Source organism: Crocuta crocuta, unplaced genomic scaffold (assembly GCF_008692635.1).
Source record: "Crocuta crocuta isolate KB4526 unplaced genomic scaffold, BGI_CrCroc_1.0 scaffold348, whole genome shotgun sequence".
In the NCBI taxonomy this organism is placed as follows: domain Eukaryota; kingdom Metazoa; phylum Chordata; class Mammalia; order Carnivora; family Hyaenidae; genus Crocuta; species Crocuta crocuta.
In genome coordinates this window covers 6,003,263-6,027,291 of record NW_027529573.1, presented here as the reverse complement: position 1 = coordinate 6,027,291, position 24,029 = coordinate 6,003,263, and the positions used below count along the sequence as shown (strand labels likewise).

The following is a 24,029-nucleotide window of genomic DNA, read 5'->3' as shown; positions in this document are numbered from 1 at the left end:
AGAGTCGAGAAGGGAGGTGGGGATATCCAGATAGAACCACGGTCGGAGGTCCGGGGCTTTGGCTTCGTGCGGCCCCAGGTTTTAGTCTGGCGTCCCTGCCTCAGCCGTGCGACTCTGAGCAAACCTCGAGTCGCCCCGGGTGGACCATTTGCACAGTAAGCATGGGGGTCACCCCTGCCCCCCTCTCGCCAGAAGTTCTGCTACAGTGACCANCTGGCGTCCCTGCCTCAGCCGTGCGACTCTGAGCAAACCTCGAGTCGCCCCGGGTGGACCATTTGCACAGTAAGCATGGGGGTCACCTCTGCCCCCCCTCTCGCCAGAAGTTCTGCTACAGTGACCGGGAGACAGATGTAGCAGCTTTGTGATGGGCGGCTGAGTGTCACAAGCACTGATTGACAAGGACAGGGCTGTTGACAGCGATGGAGAATGTTACTCCCGCCTCCTCAGGGGCCGGAGAAACCTGTCATCTCCCTGGTGGTTGGTATCTGATGAGGACTCTCAGCTCCAGACAGAAGCCTGTAGAGATGCCTAAGATGGCCCAGAGCATGAGCGTCGGAAGGCAGATGCAAAATGATCTCTGTCTGGACCAAAATCTCTCAGGAAGCCCTCCTCCTCCACCTCGATGCCCTCAGGCTTTTATGGCGGCGGATCCGCTCTGAGATCTTATGGGTCCCCGCTGGCATGGCGGGCAGGACCAGGGCTCATTCAGTCGACGATGTTTATGGAGCACCTCAGACATCGCAGCCACTGTCCGAGGCCGGCAGACACATCCCTGCACAGGACAGATATCTCTGTGCCGTGGGGCTGACGTTCTAGCCGAGGGGATGGATGATAAAACGAGTAAATCCGTGAGAAGCCTGAGGTCCACGGTTCTGGTTGAGAGCACTAAAGGAATCCATGATGGCCCAGGATTCAACCCTAGGACACGCCAATGTCAAGGCCCAGGGACAAGACCAGTCACCAGCAGATGCAGCAGAGGAGGGGCAGCCCGGGAGGTGGGAAGGGAGCTGGGAGAATGTGGTGTCCGGATGCCACAGGAGGAGGGACGGTACTGACCTCATGTGAGAGGTCAGGGCAGGCGTGGCTGAGGAATGGCCACTGATTTGGCCACGTGGAGGCCACTGGCCGTGGGGACTGGTGCCATTTCGATGGGATGTTTGGGGTGAGCGCCCACCTGGAGTATTTTACAGGAAATTGGGAGAAGATGTGGAGATAGAGGAAGGACAGCTCTTATTGCTGCTGTCCGCTGGGCTGGCGACGGCAAAAGCCTGCCCCAGAGGGACCAGCTGAAGCCTATGTCCCGGGCATTCGCGGGGCATTCCTGTCCTCGCATCAGGAAAGGGTTTTCTGGACAGCTGTCTGATGGCTCCAGAAGTCCTTCGTGGCTCAAGCTCAGAGCGCTGGTACCCAAGTCAGTCCCAGAGGACAGAGGGAGAACTGAACTTCTAGGTCAAAGCATGATAGACACATGGGGGCGCCTGGGTGGCTCAGTTGGTCAAGCCTCCCACTTTGACTCAGGTCATGATCTCCCAGTTCATGAGTTCGAGCCCCACCTCTGACTCTCATCTCTCAGCGCAGAGCCTCTGCTTCGAATCCCATGTCTCCTTCTCTCTCTACCCTTCCCCCACTCTCTCTCTCAAAAATAAACATTAAAAAATATGTTATACATGTATATGTATGTATGTTTAAAACAATTTTAATGTTTATCTATTTTTGAGAGACAGAAAGAGACAGAGTGAGAGTGGGGGAAGGGGGGCAGAGAGAGAGGGAGACACAGAATCCTAACCAGGCTCAAGGCTCTGAGCTGTCAGCACAGAGCCCGATGAAGGACTTGAACCCACGAACTGAGAGCTCATGACCTAAGCCCAAGTCAGACGCTTAACCGACTGAGTCACATGCATATGTTATGAGCTGATTCATACTCACCTCAGATTCATGTGTGGAAGTCCTAGCCTCCGGGAGTTTGGAATGTGCTGTATTTGCTGTATTTAGAGAGAAGGTCTTTAAAACGGTCATTAAGGTTATCTGGGTTCATTTCAGTGGGTCCTAATTTCATATGACTGGTGGCCTTAGCAGAAGAAATTAGGACTCGGATGTGCACAGAGCAAAGATGGCCAGCTACAGGCCCTGGAGAGAGCCTCAAGGGAAACCAGCCCTGTCCACACCTTGACCTTGGACTTCCAGCTCCAGGACTTTGAGAAAAATACATGTCTGTTGTTTACAGCCCCAGTGACGGTACTTTGCTATGTCAGCCATTGCCGGCTGATACAGTGTGCTTATATATTATTAATACTATTTGCTTTCGTACCAACATAGCCATGAAATATAATTTTTAATATATATATATATTTTAATAGCAGAAGGGGCCCATGAAAGCAAAAGCACAGGGCCCAGGCCAGGAATGGTGCAACCCAGGACTGCTCTCACCCTGCAGGGTCCTAGTGCCTGCCTGGCTCTGGGCAGCGATTACCTCTGTTGTCCCAGGTCACCTGTGTCCTCTGAGTACACGTGCCTCTCGGCCAGCTGGTGGGTGGAGGGGCAGAGGGAACAGCTCTTTGTGGAGGCCAGGCAGCCTCCAGGGCCCTGTCAGCAGAGAGAGGGCTAAGCCAGGAGTCCTCTCTTCAAAGGCCAGGCAGACTCACATCCAGTGTCCATGTTCCGAACGTGGCCCCTGTGTTCAGGGCATGACCCCAGGGCTTGGGATTAGTTTTGTGAGGTAGAGGGAGACCCTGGCTCAGATCCAGAGGAAGCCGGGGAGACAGAGCCCTTGAAAGCTCACCCAGGCTTTGGACCCCAGAGATCTGGGCGGGATCCTGATTCCACTGCTGAACTGCAATGCACGTGACTTCTGGGAAGTCACCTCCCCCGTCTGTAAAGGGTAATAATGGTAACACCTCCCTTACCATTACTGACCCCCTGGTTACTTCCTTCAGGGGCCTCTCCAGGCTCTGGAATGTTTGCTTCTTCCCTTGCTTCTACTCTGACCCTCAACTACCCTGTACGATCACCAAGGGTGCAGGGCACGCCTCTGTCTCGTTCTCTGCTCTCTCTCCGGTGCCTGGAACCCAGCAAGCCCTCCATGGACATCCGCCATTTTCCCTTCCCGTCTCCTCCTGTGCTCTGTTCTGGCCACACTGTTCTCTCGGCTGCTCCTCAGACACACCAAGCACACTCCCGCCTCAGGGCCTTTGCACTGGCAGTTCCCGCTGCCTTCCCTTTTGCATTTCCCTTCTCCCCTGCAGCTCTCACGCCTGATGACATGCACCTGTCCTCACAGGAGCGTCAGGCTCGAGAGGGCAGGGACTGGCTGGTCACCTCCACCTGCGACACCCAGAATGATGCCGGCCTGCACAAGACTGCAATGAGTCCTTGATACAGACTAGATGAATATGTGAAAACTCAATGATCCAGAGTCGAGTGAAATGGACTTCTCGAATGGAGTGTTTTCTGGATGCTGATGTTCAGGCAGATGACACCAGAGTCAGGGCAGAAGGAGAAGGTGTCCTGTAGGGTGTGGCTGGGGCAGGGTGGTGGGGGGGAGACCTGTGGCGCCCCTCTCCCTCTCCCGGGAGGCCTAATGTGGGATCCCAGACACCGCCAGCAGGGTGCCCTGAGGCTTGTCAGTTCCCCGGGGGAGACAATGTTACAGTCCTGGCCTGACGAGACTGACCCATTAATTCAGATATTTTAGTGACAAACAGGGCTCTCCAATGAGCTCTGACTTAACGAGAACGTTCAATCAGGCAGTACGCACAGCGAACCCAGTGTTTGCTGTTACTTCTCAACGAAGGTATCACTGCTGTGCGGGCAGGGGTGGGGCAGCCCCCACAGAGCCCAGGCCAGCAGACGGGCATCAGGCATTGGCAGTGCAGATGTAGAGGGTGGCTGCCGGGGTCCCAGGGGCCCAAGAATCCCCTACCCCAGTGCAGGGGCTCAGGCTTCTGGGGCAGGGCTTCTGAGAGACACGGGGCAGGGATACTGAGTCAGGCTGTCTTAGAGCCATGTCCCTGGGGCTCCTGGAAGCCAGAGCTGCCTGTGCGGTGCCTGGATGAGCATCACCGCGGCTGAAATCACCTCTGAAGAAGGGGGGACGTGCGAGGGCCGAGCAGCCTGGGAGGGGCTTCCCGCGGCTGTGATCCCTCCACGTGCCCATCCACCTCCGGTATGCACACAAGCCCGGGGCCAGGAGACCTGTGTTCTCCTCTGGGCTCTGCCCACATGGCCTCCGCGACTTCACAGTGTCACCTTCTAGACACCCAGCCCCGCGATGCTCACTCCACAGAGCAGGATGTGTGACGCTGTGCACGGAGGTGTCCGGCAGAAGCTGGCTGGCTTCTTTCTCTCTTGTCTTTGGTTCCGCCCCGCCCCTAATGCTCGTGGGGTCGCCATTCAGAGCCCAGCTGGGTGCTGGCTGCTGGACATAGTGGTGGATGACGTGGTCGCTGCCCTCAGGCTGCTTCCGGTGCAGGGAGGCGGCCAGGCCAACGGATACCCGTGACATTGTACAGGCAGCGCCAGGCGGGCGCTTTGTCACCTTGCTGTCATTGGAAGGTGACCCCTGAGGGCAGGGACTGCACGGCCCTGAAGGCCTCACAGGAAGCACTTGATGAGGAAATACTTGACTTCATCAGAAGTGTCCCTTGCCGGTGACCTCAGTCAGCCCTGGGTATCGAACACAAAGGACCTCTAAGGAGCCACACGCGAATGCAGAAGCCGTGTCCCTTACTCATCTGCAGACTCTCAGACTATGTTTGTTGCGTGCCGACTTCCAAGAAACGCAGGTTTCCTGTGTCCCAGCTCAGTGCAGCAGAGAGGTGGCCAATTAGCCTTTGAGGGAAGGACTCAGGACCCTGGGACAGTAGGAGGAAGGGAACTCACAGAAGTTCAGAATACGGAGAGGAACGGAAACAGTACTACCGCTCCTGATAGTAATTGGTGGCCTGGGGCCTTTGCTCAACCTGACAGCTCCCCACAGTTAGAGTGATGTGATTCACGACTAGGGTTCATTCGCTCGTTCATGCCACAAGCAAGCCCTTCCCGACGCCATGTGTCTGCCAGGCACGTGATGCAGAATGTTAGGGATCTGGAGATCGGTACTCTGTGGTTGCAGAATATCAGCACAAGGCTAAATGCAGGCAGTGGCTGGGGCGCCTGGGTGGCTTAGTCGGTTAAGCGTCCGACTTTCGCTTAGGTCATGATCTCGCGGTTCGTGGGTTTGAGCCCCACGTCGGGCTCTGTGCTGACTGCCGGCTCAGAGCCTGGAGCCTATTTCAGAATCTGTATCTCTATCTCCCTCTCTCTCTGACCCTCCCCTGTTCATGCTGTCTCTCTCCTAGAAATAAATAAAAATATTTAAAAAAACAATAATAAATGCAGGCAGTGGCTGTGATATGCACTACGGTTTACTGAGTGACTACTATGTGCCAGGCACCCTGATAACGTGTCACGCACATTACCTCCTTTAAGATTATGTCACCCCGGGAGGTAGGTATATTTGCATTATGCAGAGACGGAGGTCAGAGATTTAAGAGGCTGGGCCCCTGCCACACGGTAGTAAAAGGCAGAGTCAGGATTTGAAGGCAGACCTTCTCTCGAAGCTCCACGCCCCTCTGGCTCTCCCACGCCACCCCTTGTGACCAAGGGCAAGTCAGCGTCCCCCACATGTCTGTTGTACACACTCATTTGATCGATGTCATTTCAAAATGATATTGAAAATATTTAATAACTATGTATTTATTTCCATGAGTGTTAGAAAATACAGGCGTGGAGGGTGCCGGGGGGCTCAGCTGGTTGAGCGTCGTGACTCTTGGTTTCCGCTCAGGTCATGATCTCATGGTTTGTGAGTTCAAGCCCCGCATTGGGCTCTGTGTTGACAGTGTGGAGCCTGCTTGGGATCATCTCTCTCTCTGCTCCTCCTCTCTCTCTCTCAAAATAAATAAACAAAAAGAAAATATAGCACGCATGCCAAATCCACAATAGAATGCTTCACTATAAATGGATTTACCTGCTTTATAGAAAATAGAAGGTAAATAACAGCCCAGGTGATTCAAGGGAAAGGCAAAAATCATGAAGATTATATGCACTGGGGGGAGCTGGGGAAAACAGGTGCCCTGTGTCGAAGAAAGTAAGGAGGAATAGGTGCTATGTGGGCACTTGGGTGGCTCAGTCTGTTAGGGCCCGACTTCGGCTCAGGTCGTGANAGGAGGGATGTTGGCGCCCAGCAATGTGGGCTTCTGTCTGGAAACAGAGCCGTGGAGAAAGTGCGTGCTTGGTGATGTCAAGCAACTCCTGAGTGTCCCCCCTCCCCCCCCCGCCACCTGCGTCCCCAACACTCATGCACTCTGTCTACTTTCAGGGACCTCCGGCCTTCGGTCCTGTGAGCAGCCCCTCCAGTTCGAGATTTTCCACCAGCTGGGACAGGACCCCGTGCGCTACGACCTCACGGGCTGGCTGCACAGAGCCAAGCCCAACCTTTCTGCCCTGGACGCCCCTCAGGTCCTGCAGAACTCAAAGAGGTGAGCCTGGCCACGATCGCCGGCCAGGGGCATTCAGTGCCCTGTGGTTCCCCCCTCCCCTGGGGCCATGCAGTCGCCACAGCCCAGGGCATGAGGGCCAGTCCGGGAGCCCCACTCCTTAGAGACGGTGTGGCCCAGGGGCCAGCACAAGTCTTGCCCAAGAGAAAAGCTAGCTTCTGGGCGAGGTGGCACAAAAGCTGAACCAAAAAAAGCTGAGACTACTTCTTTTGGCCTTTTGCCCTTCATTAAGTATCCGGGAGATGCTGTGACTAGAACGATTTTATGAACATCCTCGACCTCGGGGTTTGTAAAACTGAAGTGAGAACGTTTTGTGGTGTTAACAGAAAACGGAGCTCACTGCATTCCCTGACAGCTCTGCTCAGAAATGCTGGCAGTGAGCAATGCTCCAAGTCCGCAGTTCCTGGAAAATGCTTCTCTGTGTGCACGCGCACTCACTCACGCAACTATGCACGCCAGTCCTCCTGTCCCCGTGGCTCCAACCTTTCAGGGCCAGAGCTAGGACACAGAAGAGAAGCTGAAAGCACCTGAGAGGTGCTGGGGGCGTGGGTACGGGGAGGGGACACTTGCCGACTACCCATTGTTGCACACCCAGCATCAGGATAAACAGTTGATAAGTAGCTGGTTAATCCCGGCAACAGCACTGCCTCCTTAGCCCCATTTCACAGATGAGAAAACTGAGGCTGCAGTCAGTGAACGGCCCTCCTGCAATCATACAGCAAAGGTGTGGCAGAGCTGGGATACGCTTGGGTCTACATCGTCCCTGTAGAAGTTCTCCGCATGTAATGGTCCGAGTTGAATGGAAAGCCTAATATGCAGGAAGGTTCAAGAGCACACAGGTCCTGAAAGGAGGTCAAGTCGGGGGGGTAGGGGCAGAAGGAAGGTCAGCAGCACACAGAGGGCAGCATGGAGAGCTGGGGACAGGAGTCAAGTCCGAGCCCTGGCCTCCCGGCCTGGGTGACCGTGGGCAGTCACTTTTGCTCCGCTGGGTCTATTTGTTTGTTTCATTTCCTCTTCCATAAAATAAGTGTTTATTGGATGAGTCTGCAAGATCTGTGATACTGCAGATTTGGGGTCAGGCGAATGTTCAAATTCTGCTTTTGCCTCTTTTAAGCAGCACGATGTGGGCCTCAGTTTCATACTCCAAGAAGGGGGAACGGTAGGACCGGACTTACGTGTTTGAGTGTTTGGCGTGAGGCTCTGATGGCAACGTCGCGGGTGGCTCACTAAGGAGCCTGGTTCGCGGCCGGCCCTCGGCACACATCTGTGGCCCTGTGCCGCCTCTTGTTCTAACATCCCGTGGCTCCAGCCCCCTGAGCAGGAGGTGGAGGGTCAGGAAAGAGGGAGGCCCAACTTGATGACCCGATGGCCGGTGAGGGAGGGACACTGGGAAGAAGGTCGCAGCCCTCGGGGGTGGAAAAACACGGCGACTTGGAGTGTAAGTTCCCTTAGGATGTCTTGTTTGAGCGCCAAGCCTTGGTGGTTCGTGAGACCAAACCCTGCTTTTTTTACAGTGTGGTTCCGCCCCCAAGAGGGCCAGATTCCCCAGCTTCACTGCTGGTCTAATGTTCCAATTCCTGGGCCCGCCTCACCTCTGCTTCGGTCAAACCGAGATATAGATAGATATATTTCCAGCTGTGGCCCAAAGCAGACATCACCTGCCCGAGGGCACACCCCCGTTGAAGACCGGAGGTCACATCTACCAGCCCCGGGGATGGGGCAATCCACACACGGGCCTCAGAGCTGTGGGCGCAGCCTCTCTCCCTGTACCAGGGGTGGTGCCCACATGCCCCAGGGCCCTGACCTCTCCTCTCGGGGCTCCTGCTTCCGGTAGAAGGGGCTCCTACAGCCCCTCTCCCCCAGATTTTTATTTCAGCACCAGGGTCATGAAGCCACCCTTAACCTTCATGCCCTGCCGGGAACTTAACCACTTGCAACACCTTTGGATCGTTTGGACAAGACATTTCCGTAATCTCGGACAGTCTGGCGAAGCAGGGAGGCAGGGAGGGAGCATGGCTCAGGAGGGAGGGAGGGAGGGAAGGAGGGAGGGTGGCTCAGGAGGGAGGGAGGGAGGGGGCGTGGCTCAGGAGGGAGGGAAGGAGGGGGCGTGGCTCAGGAGGGAGGGAGGGAGCGAGGCGTCAGGGCTGTGGCCGGCGGTCAGCCAGGACTTGTGGACAGCGGACAGCGATGGAAGCTGCGTGGGTCCTTCCCCTGGAGGGGATGGGGCGAGGGGACCCGGGCGGCAGGCGGCGTCCTCCGGGTCCCAGCCTCACCCAAGGGCGCAAGAGGGTCTGTCCAGCCTTCGGAGCCCTTACTGCCCTGCACCCGCGCGCACGGGAGTGCGGGGTCGGGGGGAGGCGGTGTTCCCCGCTCGCTTCAGGCCGATGCAGGTTCAGAAACCGCCCGTTCAGCCCGTGGATTCCTCACTCTTGCATGAACTTTATAGGAAGCACCTACTACGTGCTGGGCCTGTTCGGGGGAGGACCAAGGTGACGGTGCTAAGTCCAGGCAGGGGCGCCTGGGCGGCTCTGTCAGTTAAGCGTCCGACTCTTGATTTCGGCTCGGGCCATGATCTCGCCGTGTGTGGGCTGGAGCCCCGCATCGCATCGGGCGCCGTGCCGACGGTGTGGACCCTGCTTGGGATCCTCTCTCTGTCCCCCTCTTGGGTCCCGGCAGGTATATAAGTGACAAGAATGTCCCGTAGACCCTCCTGCTGCTCTCACTGCTCTAAGGCCAGCGGAGGGAGAGGCACGAAGAAGGAGGCGGCGTTTGCCACCAAGCAAAGGATAAAAGCGTAGCAGCCAGGACGTGTGATTCGAGGGGGCGTTCGGGAAGCGGATTAGCAAGAAGCAGGGTGGGCCCGTTCCCCATGGCCCCTGAGTCCGCCTCTCTTCCCCCTGCTACCCTCCAGGGAGGACCTGAGGAGCCTGTTCCGGGCCCGGGCCAAGCTGCCCCCCGTGTGCCGGGCCGTGGCCGGCCTGGAGGGCGCCTCCCAGCAGGCCCTGCAGAGGAGCCGCACGGTGAGGAAGGCCTTTGCCAGCAGCCTCGCCGCGGTCAAGAGGAAAGCCCCGTGCTCCCAGATCAAGCTGCAGATGGTGAGCGGGAGCCTGTCCCCGTGGCCTCCTCTGCCACGCTCCCCGCCCTCCTCCGGGATGGGCTGCCCACCGGAGTCCCCTCCAACCTCCTCAGCAAGCCTGGGGGGGGGGGCGCGGCAGGTGCCCCCTGTGCTCCACAGAGGAGGCAGATGAGGCTCAGAGCAGCCAAGCAACGTCCACCGTCAGATCCCCGGGGGGGTGGGGGGTGACCTCTCCGAAGCCTGGGCTACTCGAGGTTGCCTCGAGCAGCTCTGGGAAGCTCCCAGGAATCCCCAAGGCCTTTTCGACCAGAGTGACAAGTATCCAAGGGGGGCCAGCCCTTCCTCGACTCTCAAAGGCATATGCTCTCGTCACTAGGCTCTCCCCGGGGAGGGCTGCAGGATGCCACAGCTGGTGCCAATACGTGACCTTGACACGTTACTCCAGTAACCAGCGGGAGCGCTTTGATGGCTCAGTGGTCAGCTGGCTCCAGAAGCTGGGACATGGAAGGGCAGGCTTTGAAAACATCCTACTAGCATATTATGCCGGAAGGGCCTGTCAGAGCAGGTCCTGGGTTCTAGCCAGGGATCTGTGTGACCCAGGGCCCTCTTGCTTGCCTCTGCTATGCCTCAGTTTCCCCTCCGTCAGAAGAGCTGCTATAAAGTTCCCCTTCTTCTCATGAGTGAGTCAGGCTGCAGCCAGGAGGTCCTGGGTGTAGGACACAGGAACCCCCCGAAGGTGCCCAGGCTCGGCGGAATGGATGTCCGTTTGGGGAGCATCCCTGCCCATTGTGCCCCCGGACAGCAGGCCTTTACCCGCCTCTCCTCTTGGTCCTAGGATGCGCTGACCAGCATGATCAGACGGTCTCAGCTACACTTCATCCACTGCCTTGTGCCGGGCCCCGTGGGGGAGAGCAGAGGCGGACAGGGGCCTCTGACCCCCCCGCAGCCTGGGGGGGACGAGCCCAGGACAGGCGCCCCTCTGCCCTCGGACATCCCCGCGCTGAGGGTGCAGCTTGCGGGGTCCTGCCTCCTGGAGGCGCTGCGTCTGCACAGGGCAGGTAAGACACGGCCAGGGAGCACCAACTATGTGCCAGAACTTTCCACACAGCAGCCCCTTTATTCTGTGAAATGATAAGCTTGTGAAAGGGAAGCTGTGATGACAGGTGGAAAAACAGAAGCTCCGAGCGGCGGAGGACTTGCTCTGGGTCACACAGCTGGGGCAGGGTGGAGCCTCGATGGGACCTAGGTCTCTGAGTCCCAAGCCTGCCTTATTTCTTGAACGGCGTGTGCACTCCTGGGAGGCTGGGGCTGTGACCGGCTCACCTTTCTTTCCGGAGCAAATGTCCAGGGCGCTTCCACCTGGGACAGAGAATGGAATTTCCACAATGAGCGATACCTTGGTCTTCAGGGTGCTCAGTGTGGTTTGAGAGGCCAGGGTGGAGACAGGGGATGGGGGCATGAATCGTCACACAGGGGTGTGGGAGGTACGAGATGCATAGAGGAGGGAGTCCCGTGCTCTCACTGGAGAGACTGGGTGAACCTTCTAGAAGAGGTAACATCTTACTTGGGTCTTGATGCGAAGCAATCAGCTCACGTTTGGGAGGTAGAATGCTAGGCACACAGATCAGCATATGCAAAGGTCCTGAGGCAAGGAAAAGCCTGGATTTTCAGGGACCAAGGTTCAAAATGAGTGGGGGCTCATCTTAGCAGTTGAGTTCTCTCTGAATCCTTCTGATTCTCTTCTGTCTCTCCGACCCCAGAGGCCACTGCATGGATCCCCACCCTGACATTTGAGACGGCTCAGGCATGGCCATTGTCTCTGCAGAAGATGGGGTGATGGGGGCTAGCAGGGAGACTGGCGGTGGGCCAGTCTGCTCCCTGGCTTGTGGCCGCGGCCCCGTCTCCTCCCACCATGTTAATAACCGCAGCCTGGCCACCAGACAATGAGACCTCACTTTTCTGAGCGTCTCATTGATTTTTCCTCTTGCCCGCCCCTCCACAGTCGAGAGGTGACAGATAATGTCACAGGGGAAGAGCGAAATGGTCACAGCGGTGGCCGGTCGATTCTGGCTGGCTGGCTGGCAGGGGGTGCCGGGCCTTCGGGGACACCCTGAACCACCCGTTCGAACCCCCATGTGCATGCTCGGGTCTACTATCCCTGTCTTCGGCCAGGGGCCTCACCGTGATGGGTGTCTGCCCTCTGCATTCTCAATGCGGCCCACCTTGGGCAGGAAGAATTTTCCAACTAAGTACAGATGTGAGGTCTCATGATAGGACTGTCCAGTTTCTGCCTCCCAGTCTTGGTCAATTTCTTTTTCTTTTTCTGCCCAAAGTGGCTTCTGTCTCCCTTACGCCAGATAAGAAATATTTACCTGTGCACATGGATACACACACACATCAAATATTTATGATTTCATTATTTAAATTAAATTAAATTAAATTAAAATTTTAAAATATTTTTAAAATGTTTTTATTCATTATTGAGAGAGAGAGAGAGACAGAGCGTGAGCAGGGGAAGGTCAGAGATAGAGGGAGACACAGAGTCTAAAACAGGCTCCAGGCTCTGACCTGGCTGTCAGCACAGAGCCCGACGCGGGGCTCGAACCCACGAACCGTGAGATCATGACCTGAGCTGAAGTTGGACGCTCAACTGGCTGAGCCACCCAGGCGCCCCAAATATTTATGATTTCAAATTCATGCACGTACAGTCCATATACACACACACCTGTGCACACACATAGTACACACCTGTGTAAGCAGGACACTGAGTACTTACAATGTGCTGGTGCTGTGTCATTACATATACTAACGGTCATCATTCTTACCAAGCCCTTAGCACAGCACCCGGTGTATAGTAGAGGCTCATTAAACCTTATGTATTGTACAGCTCGGTGGGTGTGGCTTGGGCCCTGGAGCGCCTGGCCTGGGCGTGACTGTGGCCGGCACCAGATCATTCTCTTTCCTCTGCCTCAGTAGCTCAGGTGTCAGAGAGCTGACGAGCAGTTTGTTAATAAGAGACTATAGCTCACAGAAGAGTCACCTGGACATGGGAAAGATTCAATCCGCAGAAGCATCTTTTACTCTGTCGGTCATCTGTCTCAGTCCTTATAGTGACCGGATCTTGTTATCCTCACCCGACAAATGAAGAACTTGAATCTCAAAGAGATGGGGTCCCTTGTGACCAGTCAGGGGGCTAAGAAGGGCAGAAATGGGGTGTGAACCCAGATCGTTCTGATCCGAAAGGGCACGTGTGTAACCTCCCAGCCCCTATCTCTGTGCAGTCAGCATCCTGGGAACCTGGCCTGAGACCATCCTCTTCCCCCAGGAAGGCTTCCTGGATTTGCCACATGTACCTACGACCACTATCCTTCCTCATGGTTCGTGCGTTTGGCTCACTGTGACTCTCAAAGTGGAGTCAGATTTCATCAGACCTTCACCCATCCGGCCAGTGGAGGGGTCTTTTTAAGGCAACCAAGGGTCTACCATGCCCCTTGTATTCAGGACCAAGTCCAAACTTGAGGCCTAGAGGGGCGCCTGGGTGGCTCAGTTGGTCGAACCCAGACTTCAGCTCAGGTCATGATCTCGTGGTTCATGGATTTGAGCCCCATGTTGGGCTCTGTGCTGATAGCTCAGAGCCTGGAGCCTGCTTCGGATTCTGTGTCTCCCTCTCTCTCTGACCCTCCCCTGCTCACGCTCTCTCTCTCTCTCTCTCTCTCTCAGAAATAAATAAAACATTAAAAAAAAATTTTTTTTTAAATGCATCTACAAACTTGAGGCCTGGAATTTGACTTCAAGTTCCTTTGGGATCTGGTCCCTGCTCATCTTTGACCTCATCGATGGCTACCGTCCACTGGATTAGTTATAGTCTCTGTCCCGGTCTGAATCCCAGATGGGAGAGTTACTATCCATGCAGCTTTGGGCTAGGTGGCTTGAACTCTCTGGGCCTCAGTGACCACATCTATCAAATGGGTATAATGATAGAGGCCCCTGAGTGTCTATGACACAAGGGCATTGTTGATCTCGTGCCTTACGCACCGCACTGCTCAGCTAGTGCTGGTTTCTTTCCTGACTAAGGAGCCAGCCTTGGGTTTCTCCTCTCTGGCTCCCTCCACCTGGACTTCCCTTCCACACCCAAGCCTGTGGCCAACTCTTACGGCTCCTTCAGAGGCTGGCTTTAATGTCACCTTCTCTCGGGAGCTTTCCAGATGCCTCTGCCGAGTGTCCACACAGGAGGGTTCACTTGTGTCTCTCTTACATGTTAGGTTTCAAAAACCCTTCGAAAGTACCCATGCAGCGTTTCCCACACGTGGGGTGGTCATAAGTACTGGACCAAAAAAATATTTTCTCTGTGGCAAAGGCAATCGCACACCTTCCCTGTAATGGTCCACAGGGCCCTTGGCATTGATCCTGGCCCACAACATGTCCCCCCACTGGGTAAATCACAGTGCTGCTTTTCCAGATGTTCAGTGGAGCACTTTTTCAAAAAAGTTTCTTTATTTATTTTGAAAGAGAGAGAGAGAGAGAGATCATAAGTGAGAAGGGGCAGAACAGAGAGGGAGGGAGAGCATCTAAAGCAGGATCCACGCTGCCAGTGCAGCGCCAGACGCGGGTCTCAAACCGGTGAACCATGAGCTCATGCCCTGAGCATGAAAACAAGATTGGGACACTTAACCAACAGAGCCCGCCAGGTGCCCCTCAGTGGACCACTTTATAGGGTTTGTGTTCTAGGGAACACATCTGGGAAATGCTGATTGAATTCAACCTCTTAACAAGTAGGGAAACTGAGGCCCCAAGGAGGGAGGGTGGGGGCCGCCTGTGAGTGAGTCCAGGCCCCAGGCTGGCCTTCTCACTCGGACCCCTCATTCTGCTTGCCACCTGCCCCGCCCCCCCAGGCTATGCTGACCACGTGGGCCTCGCTCAGTTCCGACGGCGATTCCAGGGGCTGGACCCTGTCCTCACGAAGAAGCTCAGGTCGGCCTCTGAAGGCATAGACGAGAGGAAGGTACGTGTGGCAGTGGGGGAGGGAGTGGTGGCCTCGGGTGCTTCTGTTCCATAGGGGATGGTCCCAAGGGGGCATCTGGACCGGTGCACATCTGAGACCCAGGCCCTGGGGGTAAAGATGAGGGCGGAGTGAGGTTTATTTTTTAAGTTTATTTATTTTGAGAGAGAGAAAGAGAGAGAAGAAGAGCATGCACAGGGGAGGGGCAGAGGGAGAGGGAGAGACAGAATCCCAAGCAGGCTCCACACTGTCAGCACAGAACCTGAAGTGGGGCTCGATCCCACAAACTGTGAGATCATGGCCTGAGCCAAAACCGAGAGTCAGACACTTAACCGACTGAGCCACCCAGGCGGCCCGAGGGCAGCGTGAAGTTTGTCTCTGACCCCTCTCCAGACTGCACCCCCTACACTGTCCCTTAGGAATGGCCCTCCTAAAAGCCGGCATGAGGGACTGCAGGAAGAAAATTAGGGCATATGCCCTCTCTCCCCCTTCCCCCCATAGGGTCCCTAGCAAGTTGCAAAGCCATTATTTTCAAAAGGAGTTCCAACTCCCCCTGGAATAGTCCCTGAAAAGAGAGCTTCATAGTCCCCAATATTCAGGAAGTATTTCACACTGGAGACCCCTTCTAAGAGAATCGCCATGAAGGCCACCTCAGGGCCTTTGCAATGACTGTTCTCTCTGCCTGGAGCGCTCTTTGCTCAGTATTTGTGTGGCTAGTGTCCTCTTGCTATTCAGATGCCGGCTCAGAGCTTAGCCTCATATCATCCTGTTCTAATGTGTGGGTAGCACTTCCCTTGTTTGAAATTTTTTCATTTCCTGTGCATTTTCTGGGTCATAGCAAGAGCTCAATAAATCGTTGGCTGAATGAATGAATGAATGCATGCAAATGCCTAACCTTGTATTTCTGCTCCTGCATGTCTCCTCTCTCCACCTCCACCATAAACTCCTATACCCCTCTGGCTGGAACCTTGCATTTTCCCCAATGCCAAACCTTCCATAAATATTTCCACTGGGCATGGCCACTGGCCTGTCAACGAGTACAGAGCTCTTTAGAATTTGCAAAGCCGCATCTTCCTGGTAGCCTTGCAAAGTGCGCACCATCGCATCCCTTTTTGCAGATGAGAAAGTGGAATCTCAGAAAGCTGGATTGATTCCCCCGAGGCCACACAGCCAAGCATTTATGGGTTTTGTCCTTGAACCTGAGATTCTTGCTTCTGGGGTTGGGGGCGGTCGAGAAAGCAGGGCTCCAGAGTCAAACAGACCCATAGTTGACTCCTAGCTGGGGCTGCGTGAATGTAAGCAAGTGACCTCATCTTTCTGCCTCAGTTAGGTCATCTGTAAAGTGGGCACACCTAATATTGTCTACCTGCAGAAGGTGTTTTGAGGATTACATGCAATAGTGGAGTTGCTCAGCATGTGTAAACTACTGTCATCAGCATTAACATCCGTTTGGGCATCAGCCTCCCCTTGTAAGCCCAAAGCGATAGGAGCCAAGCCACACAGACTCCATGTTCACAGCCACGTTGAGACTCTACCTCCAGATGAGTGTGTCCATGGGTGTCTGAGATCATCGGCTTTGGAATCCTCAGTCAGTGAGTCATGAGGAAAGAAGAGTAAACAAAGTCACCATTCTTACGCCCCTTCTTGGCTCTTCTCTGCAGTGAGGACCAGGGCACGGGGCACTCCTCCCGGACAAGGCAGTACCTTCTACACAGCCCTCCTCACCCACCACGGGGATGGGGGCATACCCAGCTGGCGTGTTGCAGGGACATCCCCTCCCTTGGTGGAAGCCCATTTGGGAAGTCATGAGACTGCCTTGATGCCAGCGTCCTGTCTGGACCAGTCTTCATTTGGGGCCCCTTATCCTTGGTCACTCCCACACTTGATCTCCATTCAGAGACTCTGGAGCAGAGCCACAGGAATGGTCTTGGGCTCGTCTGCTGTTGAAAACAGCACAGAAGTGGGGTGTGGGGGAGTTTTCTGCGGGGGCAGTAGGTATAGCATATGGGGCGATTCTATTCTGGACGACTCAGCAGTTCTCTCTTGTAGCCAAACCGAAGCCACCTCCATACACATGCTGGAGGGCTTTGGAAAATGGAAAATTACCAGTGGCATGGACTTGGCTGGGAGTTTTCGCTTCTTCTTCTCTTTTTATTTGCTCACAAATTTCATTTGCTACAGCATAGAATTTTGGTAGCAACAAAAGGAAACACCATCCTGCCTCTTATGAAAAAGCTGATAAATATTCATTTGCCAGGCAACGTGATACACCATGAATTATACATGAACACGTGCTTGGGTGGGCAAACTGTCAGCCTCTGTGTGCAAAGCAGTTAAGACCTCAGGATTTAAGAAGACAAGTTTGACGGCCAGGAAAGGTCAATATGGTCACCAGACACTAGATGGCAGCAGAGAGAATTCATTGTCCGGGACTAAACCCGCCTCGATGAGGTCCCCTGTGTGCCTAATACGTGAGTCAACAAGACTCTTTCCTAATGACGTACACTCGTTAGGTGGGCACCTGCTGGATACTTGTGTTCCTGAAACAAAATTAGCAAAAGCCTGTTACTGTACATGTGCAAACTCTCATCGCAGAACAGGCACGATGTGAAAGAATTACAGATCCTTCACCTGGAACAGCCCTCCGGAGATAAAGACTTCCCACTCTGGGAATTAGCCCCATTTACAGCGGAGGCAACTGAGCCCATCACCACCCAACGAGGTTCTGGCAGAGCTGGGATTTGAACTCCGGCTCTCGGATTCTGCACGCAGGGCTTTTAATGCTATTTACTGTGGGAGAATACACTTCACCCAGCCTGACATTTATCATCTTAACCATTTTTAAGCACACAGTTCAGTGGCATGGGGCACATTCATTTTGCTGTACAGCCAGCACCACCATCCGTCTCCAGAGCCTTTTTCATTTTGAAAAACTGACACTCTGTCCCCCATGAAACCCTAGCTCCTCATTCTCCCCCCACCCCCAGCCCCAGCTACTGCTATTCTACTTTCTGTCTCTGTAGATCCGACCCCTCTAGGAACCTCATATAAGTAGAATCCCAGAGTTCTCGGCCCTTTGCACCTGGCCGATTGCACTTAGCGTAAGTCCTCAGGGTTCGTCTGTGTCTTAGCCTGTGTCGGATTTGGCTTCCTTGTAAGGATGACTTGTATTCATTCCACTGTGCGCGGATCCACCTGTCAGCAGACACTTGAGCTGCTTCTCCCTTTTGGCGATTATAAAACAAGGCTGCTATGCACATAGGTGAGACCCTGCTTTCATTTCTTTTGGGGGTATATACCCAGAAGTGGAATTGTTGAGTCATAGGGTCACCTGTGTTTAATTTTTATTTGTTATTTTTTGAGAAAATGCCACCCTGTTTTCCATGGTGGGTGCACCATTTTATATTCCTGCCAACAGTGCACAAGACTCCCAGTGTCTCCACAGCCATGCCAACATTTGTCATTTTCAGGTTTTTGGTCTTGTTTGTGATTTGATGGAGGCCATCCAAAGGGATGTGAAGTGGTGCACCATTGTGGTTTCGGTTCGTGTTTCCCTGATGATAGGTGATGTTGTTATGCATCTTTTCTTGCTCATGTAAGACTTTTGAACGGAGCCTTGTGAGGATAGGCAAGGCATCTGGTGACTTTCTGCAAAGAATGTGCCTTCTGTGATGTTAACTTAAAGCCATTATCCTTGATTCCATCCAGCTCTAACCAAGTGCCTGCTTTGTACCAGGCTCTGTGCTGGGTGCCAGAGATACAGGGATGGACAGAAGACAGTCTCACTGGGTGAGGGGAAGGCTAAAACAGGCAATTCCCATCCAGACAGTTGGCTTTGGGACACCGCAGGGAACACCCTTACTAAAACATTTGTTATTTGCAGTTGGGGTGAGAGTGTGGCATTCAGGGAAGACACCTCAGAGGAGGTCATAACTGAGTTGAACCCTAGGGGACAATTTGGAGGAATTAGGTGAGAAAGAGTGAAGGGCAACCCATACTGGGTACAGCATGTGCAAACATCCAGTGATGAGGTTACAGGGGTAATTTAGTGTGGCTGGAGCAGAAACGATGTGAAGCGTCATGAACAGGGGCTTAGGATGTTGGCAGAGGCCAGGCCATGGGTCACTGTTGGCAGAAGAGAGTCTGGGCTTTATCAGGTGGTCAGCGATGGTCAACTGAGCAGTCATTGGCAGGGGCGTGGCATAGAACCCTGACCTTCATTACTTGAACTGGCTTAAGCAGGATCATGAAGGAAGTCCAGTGCACGCGGTCCTTCCACGGTCCTCTCTAGGGAGCAGCATCCTCACTCCCATCGTCGGCTGTTGATGATGCCCCTGTCCCTCTTCCAGACACCCAGGCACATGCTCGGGTCTCCAGGATGACCCCGTCCCCAGCTCTGATCACCTTGGTCCCATTCTTCTGTCCCCCAGTATCCCGTCTGGCTAAGACTGTGCATGCACCTGCACTGACGCCCACCCAGAGTGACCACAATGGTGGGATTTCAAGCAGGTCAGCTCACCTTGGCAATGTCTCAGATTTTGGTCCCTTTAGTCATTCTGCTGCTCAGGCAGGACTTGCCAAGTCTCCCCGATCGATGCGAGGAAACCCTAGGGTTTCTCAGAGTGCCTACAGTGATGATTGATTTTAGCCAACAAAATCTCTGTCCCTGGAGACTTGACCTGAAGAACACAATTAAAGGATGTCAATCTATCTTCTTGAGGGCGGCCCCTCCTCTTCAATCTCAGACCATTGTGGACACCCCCAGTTGCCTGTGAATTTGTCCGAGACCCGTGCTGCTGGAGAGAGGCCCCTAGGAGCCCTGGGGCTGGGAGGAGGAGCTGTCCACTCACAGAGTGCTGAATCACGATTCAGGGGTTCCCACGGCCTTCGCAACGTATTCACCATCACTGTCTTCCTCTGGTTCAGGTTTACTGCTTTAGTAATTGTACATGTTTTCCATTCAGTGACCAATCCAATTGTGTGTGTGTGTGTGTGTGTGTGTTCATGAATTCTATTGACAGTTCTGAGCCTATGGAGTTAAACATCACAGACGTAGTCCCACCCTTGTGGGTTGATTTGATCAGCATGTAAGGGAGAGCTTGAGTGGTTGAAAGCATGTGTGTTAGAGTCAGACAGACCTGTATTCCAGTCCTCCTTTCTGCCGTCTCTCTTTCCAGTCATCCACACCCCTTGATACTCAATAGCTACATGAGCACAGGAAACACATAACAGGGCATGACAAAGGGCCTGGCATGTAGCAGGTATGTGACAAATGGCAGCCATTGGGCTGTGGTGGCCATTGGGTCATGGTGTGGGTTTCCGGGAGGATGTGCTGTGCTCACAGCAGCCAAATGGTCCTCTGGGTAAGCATTCAATTCCACAGACATGGGTTCTATGTACCACACTTCTCACCTAGGAGCAAGTTGGAGAAGAATCCCCAGCCATGGGCCTCCATTATCCCTGGAGTCTCTCACCATTTGGGGTGTTAAGCTTAATGTGAGATGTGAGACCACATGCTTACTGGACGCCTCCTTGTTGAGCATTGAAGAGAGAGCTCTTTGCAAAATTCTAGGACACAGAGGGACTCTGTAAGTGAGGGGAGGAGCTGGGCTTCTCCCACATGTAGTCAAGGACTCATACTTTGAGTCTACAAAGGTGGAGGTGAAGGTGAAGCTGTGCCTCTTGCTCCCCAGTGACAAAGAGGACCTCATAACCTCAGATCCACCACTTATTAGTATTTGCTGACGTGTAGCATGTGCCGGGCATGACAGTGAACACTCTGTGTGCAATATGCTAGCTGCTTGGCTATCAGTGTTAAGTCTACCCATAAGCCTACAAAGCATTTCTACTGACTGATTTGTTTCCTTCCTTAAGAGTATACATCATACTTTCCAGTTTCTTTGCATGTTTTTTTGTATATATATATACACACACACACACATATATATATGGTGTGTGTGTATGTATGTAAATATACATCTATATATTTTTGCTGAACACTGGACATTTCTAATAATCCATTGTAGCATGTCCAGATTCTGGTCTTTCCCTCAATCATTTAGTCACTTATCTGGAATGGATTTATGGAGTCTGTCTCCCCCACAGTAAGAGATTACTGATGTCTGCACTTGGGCTTTTCATTTCTGTTGTTATTATAAATCCTGAATTCTCGGGGGTTTCCCTTTTGTTAGCATGGCTTAGTGGTCCGCACAGCACCTTGAATTCTCAAGCCTTTACCTAATTCAAATGGAGCCACGTGTGGGTTGGGAGATGTGGTCTGTTTTTGGGCACTTACACTTGTGCCACAGATTTTCCTCTTCGTTTGGCCTTTCATAGATTTTCCACCCACGTATGTGGCCTTATCTTTATTTATTTATTTTTTAGTGTTTTTTTTTTTTAATTTATTTTTGAGAGAAAGAGAGACAGAGTACTAGCATGGGAGGAGCAGAGACACAGGGAGACACAGAATCTGAAGCAGGCTCCAGGCTCTGAGCTGTCAGCACAGAGCCCTACACGAGGCTCAAAGCCCTGAACTGTGAGATCATGACCTGAGCTGATGTCGGATGCTTAAATGGCTGAGCCACCCAGGCACCCAAGCCTTATGTTTAAATAGAGATGTCTAGATAGCTAAGGGCTCTGTCAGTCTCTCCTGTCTGGTGTGTAGCCTTGAACATGTGTGCATCACTCCAGGTTGCCAAGAGTATGTGGGGACTTATCAAGGCCCACATGACTGCCATTCCCTATATCTCTGTGTCAAGTTTCTGGCTAGCCAATGTCCATTGCTTGCCCCAATCCTGAAGTAATCTTAGCCTAGCTGTGCCGTTGACTTTCTCCCTTTCCTTGCTGCCAAGATCACTACTGTTTCTGACAACGACCCTGGGTGTGGGACTTTCCTGTACGTCGCTCCATATAAGTGAGCCCCTTCCAGCAGCAAAACCACTGGTTTCCACAGCTTGCCTCCCCCTGCTAAGATTACCACACTGCCAGAGCCTGACAGGGACCGGAGAAGCCCGGGTCAAGATTGTCACGATCTCCGACTGCTCTTATCAGAGAGTCAATAATTTCTCTTCAACAAATGTTTCTCCATCTGTTGTATCCCCTTGCTCAGTTTCCAGAGTATCGAACTTGTTTTTGAAGATTGCACCATTTTTATCACTGGTTTTTCAGGGGTAGGGGCAGAGGATTTATCCAGTTCCTTCCACCACCATTCCATAAATCTTACTCCTACATGCTACCTTTGTGACTTCATTGAGTCTCCACTCTATCCTAGATGTTTTGATTACCCCATATCCTAGCATAGGCCGCAGAGGATCAACGAGCAGGTGTGGCTTGCTCAGGGCCACACAGCCACTGAGTAGTGGAGCTGACAAGATCCCATCATCAGAGGGCTGAGAACAAACTCAAGAATCTGATTTGCGGGGGTTGTATCTCCCTCCACCATTTCCTAGTGCATAAATTTTTTGGCAGTTTCTTTCATTAAACTGGACCTTGTCTGTAAAATGGGCATAAAGTCATACCTGTCACAGAGGCTTGAAAATAAAATGACTTATGTGTAAAGCACCGAGAGCCATGGCTCAGACTCAAAAGTACAAGAGGAAACCATTTAACCGTTTCCTCAGAACAGAACGGCCAACATTTTACTCAGCATTCCATATGGGGAGGGGCGAACCTCAAATATCTGAGCAATTAGGGTGGGATAGCCGATTCTGTAAACATGCAGGATAAGAAAGAGATTTGTTACAGTAATCCAAATTCTTGCCCTGTCTTCCACCAACTGGCTGCTGGACAGCGATTTACATGGTGTAGAAACGAATGCAATCGCTGATAATTGACCTACATAAGTGCCCATTTCATAAAGTCCCATCTAAGAGTAATACTCATTATGATAACAATAACAGCAATTAGAAGCAACATCGCTTTATGCATATTCTCCATGGATCATCCCAACACCGTAAGGTCTTGGCAGGGAACCTTATCGCCATATTGTAGGTGAGGGAAATGAGGGTCAGAAGGATTTTTCAATGCCTGCAGCTGCCTGTAGGCTCTATTTTTGGGGACGTAAGCTTTCTTACCTGTAAAATGAGATCGACGGGAAGGCCTGATCTTCTTGGCTTCTTTGAAAACTACAGGGCTCTAGGAAGGAGGAGATACGGGCAAGAATCCTTGGAGACTGGGTGGCCGTGTGTGTGTGCTTTGGCAGTGTTCGGGGGTGCACCTGAGAAACAGAAGCTTGGTTTACGTTCCGTAGCACCTCTACTAAGTTTTGACCAAGACGGAGCCAGTAGGACTACTTCAAGGTCATTGGGACTAACTCATCAAGTTTATTGAATGCCTTCTACACGCCACGGAGCTCTCTGCAGGAACAGCCACAGAAACTTCTGAAACAGATGCGATCATTTCTTACCCATTATTCTGAAGACGAACCCAGAGCTCCAAGTAATGTGCTCATCCAAGGTCACACAGCTCGTGAGGGGTAAAACCAGGATCTCAGCCCAGGTGGCTATACCACCCGGTCCTGAATGTTTCCTCTCCCTCGAAACATCTACTCTGGACGCTATGTCCAAGGTCACCTTAGAAAAGTTTCAAAATTTCATGGCTGTCAGTTTCATGTATTTTTCCTCCATCTGTGTTATTTTCAGTCAATTTTTATTTTGTTTTGCTCTTGTGCAGAGAGAAAAGATGCTGTGTTTTGGATATATTGGTTTTTATGCATTTTGCTGCCTATAGCTCCCTTGGAACATTTTTGGCTAAAATGTCGTAAGTGGAACTGCTGAATTTTGGGAGGGGCATTATGGAATGTTCTTCCAGGAGGTCAGAGGAGGAAAATTGCTCCTAGATTATAGTCTTGGACCAGACTTTTAATATGTTTCTTTTTTTAAAAAGTATCTTAGGAAATTTTCCGTGATGCCAATGACCCATGGAATTGAAAGTCATCTACTAAATTACACCAGGCCCATAATACCTTTTGTTTCCTGAGTGTGGCAATTACTTTCCTGACAGTTTATTCCAAAAGTAGGCTATGATTTTCAGCGAATGGAAGGTCCATGAGGGGTGGTGTGGAGGCGGGGTGGGAGGGGACTCGCAGGCACAAAAGAACCAGGTGTGACCTGCATTTCTCTGAGGGTACAAATCTCCCCCAGGGTTGTTTCAGACCCTGCAGACCTTGATGATGAAGGAAAATGCCAGTAAGTGGCTGTGCTCTGGCCAATGCCGCGTTCAGGAAGTCTCCCAGAGTGAATTTGTTTCTCCTGCAGGGAGCTGCCTTGCTCCTTCTGTCCCCCTCCCCTCCCACCCCTGTGGGATCACTCGTTTGTTTGTTTACTCAGTCATAGTACGTATTGAGCTCCTGCTGTATGCATAGACCAGTAGCAGGTGCCGCAGAGGAAATAGAGATGAAGGAAACACAGGCTCCCCTCCAGGC

At 52.8% G+C, this 24,029-nt stretch overlaps 1 protein-coding gene across 1 annotated transcript in view; it reads left to right on the top strand.

Moving 5' to 3' along the window:
- The window catches only part of MYO18B (myosin XVIIIB), a 240,724-nt gene that overhangs the window by 64,482 nt on the left and 152,213 nt on the right, over positions 1-24,029 (top strand). The window contains 4 exon segments of the mRNA XM_077761677.1: positions 6,356-6,515; positions 9,445-9,628; positions 10,445-10,667; positions 14,502-14,611. Coding sequence (XP_077617803.1) covers positions 6,356-6,515; positions 9,445-9,628; positions 10,445-10,667; positions 14,502-14,611 — 677 coding nt within the window.